The sequence below is a fragment of the Halyomorpha halys genome, unplaced genomic scaffold (genome assembly GCF_000696795.3).
Source record: "Halyomorpha halys isolate HHAL.00 unplaced genomic scaffold, Hhal_1.1 Scaffold1363.1, whole genome shotgun sequence".
NCBI lineage: Eukaryota > Metazoa > Arthropoda > Insecta > Hemiptera > Pentatomidae > Halyomorpha > Halyomorpha halys.
In genome coordinates, this window is record NW_027108627.1 from 108,897 (window position 1) to 116,001 (window position 7,105).

Below are 7,105 nucleotides of genomic sequence, written 5' to 3' on the forward strand. Positions count from 1 at the left end.
GAAATGTACCTCATTCAAGAATAGCACAAGAGAATGACAATCAAATGTCAACAAATCTATCACTACAATTACTTCTACCTTATTTAATAAAAGTGTTAAGAAATCTTCCTTATTTGCTACAACTGTTAAAATGCAATATTATATAAATTACTGGAGTTTTTGCCCCTAAAATACAGAAATAATTTAGTTAAATTACTATGAATGAAATTTCCAAATACAAATTAATGCATTGACATTTTTAAATATTCGATACACTTCCAAACAAATTTTTAACAATTGATTATATCTTCAAACAATGAACAATAAACAGTCAAAGCAGTAATAAAATTCAATTGACGACACACCGGTAACCTATCCTATCAAGTTTTATTTAACTATCACTTTTTCTAATATATAAATTATTTACACAATTTTACTAATTATAATTAAACTATGTTCAATTGACTTTGACTTATGTCACTTATCAAAAACCAGGACCCAAGTAAGGAATGTTAATAGACAAACTTATGGAATGATTTATGGCAGATTCCTCTAAAAGTCTTACAGTGTAGGTATAAAATATAAACATAGATCTAAACCTAAAATATATATACAGAATGCATTGTATCTACTACGTTTCAAAGCTATATTTGCCTAGAAACTGGCTGGATTTAAAAATTTTTTTTGTATTCTCAGCCTTCAGAAATTCACTTTTGAGCCATAAAATACCTTTTCCTAAATGCTTCTGTAAGTATTTACAGACAATGTTTAATTTGAATATGCATATACAGATGAAAAGGAAGAAGAGTATCTTCAAATAGACCAATTTATTTTAAGTATGTACCGTTAGTATCAAACAGCCAGTCAAATGATTTAAATTTTTCATTGTTTTCATTTGTGCGTAATAAATATATATGAATGGAAGAAAACTGTCAGTTGAAGTAAATAAAAAATTATTACTGTCATAATTCTTATCACAATTATAAAATGTATAAAATATTAGGTATTAAAACAGCTGTATTTTGAATAGCAGCATGTTTGTATGGTATGCATAGGAAGCAATATATTTTCAAGTTAATAAACAAAATTTAGATTCAAAGAATATTATGAATTTTTTTTTTATTACGGTAAAAAAAATATTTAAATGAATGATTTTAAAAATGTCTAAGTTAGGAATTCTGATTATATTATCAATGCTTCGGAAACATATTGAATTTGCTTGTTTTCAAAGATTAACTTTGTTAAGCAGCAATTGATAACATTTTTAACTCTTCAGCACATGTCAGTGATCTGAAAGATCCATTCTTTTATCATTCCTAATCAACTAAATTAATTTTTTTTTTTTTTTGGCTAAATGCCAAAGTATCTTCCTTTTTCATTAAAAGGAATTAGTAGAAAAAATATGAGGCATTATTTTCATCTTTAGGCCAATTAATTAGAGTGATAGAAATAGTATAATTAGGTAACATATGGACTTTAAACGTGAATATCACCTCAATATTATTAAGTTGTTCTAAATTATCAACTTAATAATATTGAGGAAAACAAACTGGAAGAGCAAAAAAGATTCAGACAAGACAACATGGTTATTAAAGGAAAATTTTTAAAAACTAGAAAATTCACACAAGAACAGTTAAAGCTAAAAAAAAAAAAAAAAAAAAAGATATAAAATACATATGTTAAATTAATTTTTTTTTTTTTCAAAACTCCCTGAATTTTTTTATTTTATATACTGCCACTATGAATTTTTGTGTAGCACTTTTCTTTACCACAAGGTTTTTTTTTTATTATGAAATTTAGCAGAAATTAAGGTTAATTCATCATAAATTTTTATGATTGATAAAATTTAAATTGGTTTAATAAAAATGCGATTTAATCATAATTACTTTTTATTTATTCTCCTTTTCCTCTCCCTTAATACAAAAGGATCTAAAAAAAGTAGGCCTTGAAATTACTAAAAAGCAACTCGAAATTTGTTTGGATCTCTCAGAACACCTTATATCCTTGTTACACATCTCACATTGTATGTACTCATTCAATGAGAACAAAGCATAATTACAGAAACTTAAAACCATTACATATTAGATTAGTAAATAAATTATGAGTTTTAAAAAAATTAACTTTTGATAGAATGTATCACATTATATTATATTCTGCCACTGTGTATTCACTCTCAGTAATTCTTTTAATACTGACAACCTTAAGCAATTCTATCAACTTAAAGCGTGTGAACATGGTTCATTGCTAGATACAGAATAACAATATTTCTAAGTAACTGTCTCATTATTTCAAAAACTCACGCATAAAACTATGCTTCTTAAATGCAACGGCTACACTTTTTAGTCACATTAATTACATTAGATTGTCAAATTTTGATATATATATCTTTCCTTTTTCTGTGTGATCCACAATGTCAATTAAATTAGGTATCAGAATTTATACATCATAACTAACATGTAATAATTCCAGAAAGTTTGATACTAATTAAAGAGACATATTGATAATAGGAGGAAACTGAGCAATCCAATAAATAAATCAATTAAAAGTTAAAATATAAATAGAACTAAGTCGAGGAAAGAAAACACTAGATTATTTGGTTGTGGAAGACTTTTTAAAGTTAACTAAACACTGATTGAGGATTACATTAATAAATAAATACAGTATATCTGAGTTAACTCTGGGAAGACTGGTTGTAATTTTTAAAAAAAATTAAAATTAATAATGAGACACAAATTTTTAATACATTACATGAACAAATAGAATGTAAATGGAATCAAGCAAAGAGACCAAGACGATTAACCTTGGCTGACAAGAAGTTGTGTAAAATGAAAACAAGTGGTTTTGGGCAGCACTCCAAGTCCAGTTCCTGAAATAATTCATATAATTAGCTTCATGTAACAATAAGACATATAATTAGCTTCATGTAACAATAAGACATATAATTAGCTTCATGTAACAATAAGACATATAATTAGCTTCATGTAACAATAACACATCATTAAAACATTATCAATATAATACTACAACGTAAAATAAGCTGTCAATATCATCAAGCTATCCTTTAAATGTGAGCTAAACTGGAAGGATACCTTGAGTAATTTTTTAAAAGAAAATTATCTTTTAATCTTAGAATAATTTATTACTTCAATGGCCTCCCGAGTATACTTATAATAAGGTTATAAGATTTAGACAGATTTTCTTCCATGTCAATAATACACTTTTCATAAATTATTAAGTAAATACTTTGACATGTTTTGTATGCTCATCCCAAAGCTACTCAATCATATTTAATTTATTCTATCATAACTGACCAGTAGAGTTGAGATGCTGAGTTCAACTAATGTCTCAGTCAGGAAATTTTTTCTTTTACTTTCTTTTCTAAATTTCTCTATTTCATTTTTATTAATTATTAAGCAATTAAAAATTGATTAGTGGTCATAACTGATTTATATTTAACTAATAGAAATATTTAATTTTCATTTTTTTCAATTTTTACTACTAGAGATTTTAACATTACCCCTTTAAAAAAAATAGTTTTGTGGTCGAAGTTAGTTTTCATGCTTCCCCTTTTATTTTTCTATGGCTATTCATGTTTCTTTAATAGAATCTTGGCATCACGACTGGGCTATTGGTAACTATACTGCCCACCCCAGTTGAGCGGATAGGTTAGGGCTATAAGCTGGCCATCTCAATAATTTCAATCATTAAGATATTTTAAAAACTTTTTGTCTAAGAATACTGCTCTGCATGGCCAGTAGTAATGTGGTCAGTAATGCAGAAAATGTAATCCTTGCTGAAATGAGCCTAAATTAATGAGAATGAGAACCAGAATTCATCATAAATTATCACAGAGATATTTAACCTCACGCCCAGGCCACATCTAGACTACCCCTAAATTGTAATTTTCTAATGTTATTGACAGTGGAGCAATAACTGACAACCCTGTTATTACTGCAATGCAGCATGTCCATCCACTAAGTCAAATGATAGACCTCAGGCAGGATTTATATGAAGAATCTCATTAACTCATATCACGGCACCTTTCCATCAATTGTGTTCGACTGATATTCAGTCTTGGTTTGACAGTGCTCAAAGGTACAAAGACGTACATAGATAGTGACAAATAAATATTTTTTTCTGATAGTGTTAGTTGAGGCAGAAGGTAAAGTAAAAAACATGAGATGTGAGTCCAAGGAATTAATTCAAAAAAGACCTCACACCTTAGAATACTTTAACCAATTTCCCTAGGTCCAAAAGAAATAATTCTTTAAATAATTTAGAATGTTACCAGAAAAATTCTATGACCTCCAAGCAGAAATAAGGAGTATAAAAAATTATTTAGGTGATTATCTGATATTTTTATTGGGACAAATATTTAAATTTATTTAAAATACCAGTTGGTCAGAAGAATAAGTCATAAAAAAAATATCTATATTTAGAGCGCCGGGCACTGGAAGCTATTATTGTTCCTATAGCTGTCAGCACCAATTATTTTCATTAATTACAGAAGGTAATGTCTAATAAGTTAATAAGGTATAAATAAATACAATAAAAATTATAAATATAATAATTTATAAAAAGGTATAAATAAATATTATAATTAAGGAGTAAATACTATGAAATTTGGAAGCTGACATTGTCATAAACCAAGTCAAATAGAAACTATAATGAAATTTTCCATACAATATCTGGTTGTTCAGCTCCAAAATCCAGCCAAAGAAGACGATGACCATCATCTCCTGAAGAGCGGAGCCTGTGGAAAGGATATTGCCATATTGTTGTGCCCTGACTTTGCACTAATCGTAACCCAGACTCATAGTGCAAAATTAGCTGGCATGGTTCCCCTTTATATAAGCACCCTAAAACAATAAAATTTCATAAATTAAACTTTATCTGAAAATTACACAAGAAAGAGACATACATCTAAAACATTAAATACCAAAATCATCGAAAATACAGTGACACAAAATTGATGAGGAAGATGGAACTTTTCATTTTAAAATTACAGTAGTTCATAAGGGAAGTGTACAATGAAAGGGTCAACGATTTTGGTCAAATAGTTGGCACAAGGGACTAAGAAAAAAATTAGTTTATATAATTCTAGTAATTTTGTATACTATTATTTTCTATCTTTGTTCAGCATGAATTTCAAGGTTTTTATATACCAATCAATTTTTTGTATGATAAGAAAAAATATTACTGATTGTATTAAATATATAAAAATTACAAGAACCAAAAGACACTTCCAGGGAAGGAAGCCAAAGGTATTTGAGAAAAATAAGTCTGATTTGTTTTTGATGCTTTTTAACACCCTCAAATATGAGTTTCATAGAAATAATTTTTTTTTTCGATAGCAATGAAAATTCATATTTAACATAGTTTTAAATTGTGAATAACGAATATCAACTTTGTTCTTCCTAAAAAGTTATATTTAGCATTCCTTAAAAAAGAATTTTCATAAAATCAGAAAATATTTCACCTGACCAATTTATAAAAAATGAATTCAGCAGACAGCAATAATATGGGTACACTATTGAAATAAATCATAAAAACTAATGTAATAAAGTAAGCAAAGTAAAATATATTTTTATTTCTGTGAAAATTCATAATATTGGATTGAAAATTTTAAAAAAAATAGTTTACTGGAGGCAACTTTTAGTTTTTGTTATTTTTTATGAATTCGAACTCATTTAATACAATGTTAACATGTTTGCCTTATTCTACAGAAAAGAAATACGTTGATTGGTATATAATAACCTTGAAATTCATACAGAGCAAAAGCTTAAAAGAATAATATAAACATTGTTAAAATTATATAAAATATCTGTTTCTTGGCTCATAGGGATGGGACATGTGTTCAATATTTTTTAAAGTAAAATGATTATAAATATTTTATTAAAATCAATAACTTCCTCAACATGCTGATCATTTTGATGAATTTATCTCAAGTCTAGAAAACTGTTATAAAAAATATTTAAAATATCAATCTTTACTGGCAGATAGTTTAGATTGCAGATAGATAGTCAACCTAACTTCTGTAGTAGTTTATCCATTGAATAATATTGCACAACTTATACCAAAATTTGAAGAACGCACAAAAAAAAATTATTATAAGCTACTATTACTCACTAAATGATATTTCAACTTGGTGTATAACTGCATTATGACATCCTCGTACAATGGCATGAGCCCAAGCAGCACGATCCCTGTGGGTTTCGGCTCGCAGCGTGTGAGTGGTGACTCCTTCATGGGTCCCACATCTTACAGAAAGGGTGATTGCCCCGCTGTCTTGCCTACTGCAACCAACAAGCCTAAAACCACCATTAACAAACAAGACATGAATAAAAAAAAATAAAGAGTGTGATGAAAGATTCTAAAATAACAATAAATTTAAATGTATCAAATAGAACCACTTTGTTACGAGACAACTAATGTACACTTATAAATCTACAGATTTTTATTAGTTTTGGAACCTAATCCAATGTTAATTTTGTGTGGGAAAATATAATGACCAAAACTAATTAACAAAAAGCATCTTCATTTTAATGGGTTTATACTAACAAATTTTTCACAAACACAGTATGTTTTAAACTATTTTAAGAAACCTCAACATCACCGATATTTTTATGAGTATGGAATGAGTATTTACATGTCCCAAAAACTGTTTTAATCATTGGAAATTTTATATATAATAGTTTTTATATTTGGACTAAGCAATAAGATTTCATACCCATGGAAGGTACAGGTTCATTAGATTAACTTTAGAAATTTTTTATTTAAATAATACGAAAACATGGCAAGGGTTTATTTGTATTTTCATTTGTTAGCTAATAAAAGTTGAAAGGTCACGAAAAAACAAAATGAACGCTAATTGAATTAATAAAAATGGATTAAGAAATGTTAGATTTACTACTGATTACTGATTTATAATCAGGGTTATTTAAAAAATATAATTATTAAATTTATTTATTAGGTTGTTTTATTTTTAGGAGCTTAATAACCTCATGAAATGCATCTTATTACTATATATATATATATATATAAGTTACAGTCAGCTGGTACTTCGATGTCAGCTGACTGAGTAGATCAGCTGATCATGTGTATATATAAAGATGTGCGGAACCCA

At 27.5% G+C, this 7,105-nt stretch overlaps 1 protein-coding gene across 1 annotated transcript in view; it reads right to left on the bottom strand.

The window, feature by feature from the left end:
* Window positions 1-2,644: 2,644 nt before the first annotated feature.
* Window positions 2,645-7,105, bottom strand: part of Syn1 (Syntrophin-like 1) — a 20,248-nt gene continuing 15,787 nt past the window's right edge. Inside the window, exons 5-7 of the mRNA XM_014434416.3 lie at window positions 6,109-6,290; window positions 4,663-4,838; window positions 2,645-2,845 (exon numbers count right to left, since the gene is read on the bottom strand). Coding sequence (XP_014289902.1) covers window positions 2,753-2,845; window positions 4,663-4,838; window positions 6,109-6,290 — 451 coding nt within the window. The 3' untranslated portion in view covers window positions 2,645-2,752. The remainder of the gene's footprint in view (window positions 2,846-4,662; window positions 4,839-6,108; window positions 6,291-7,105) is intronic.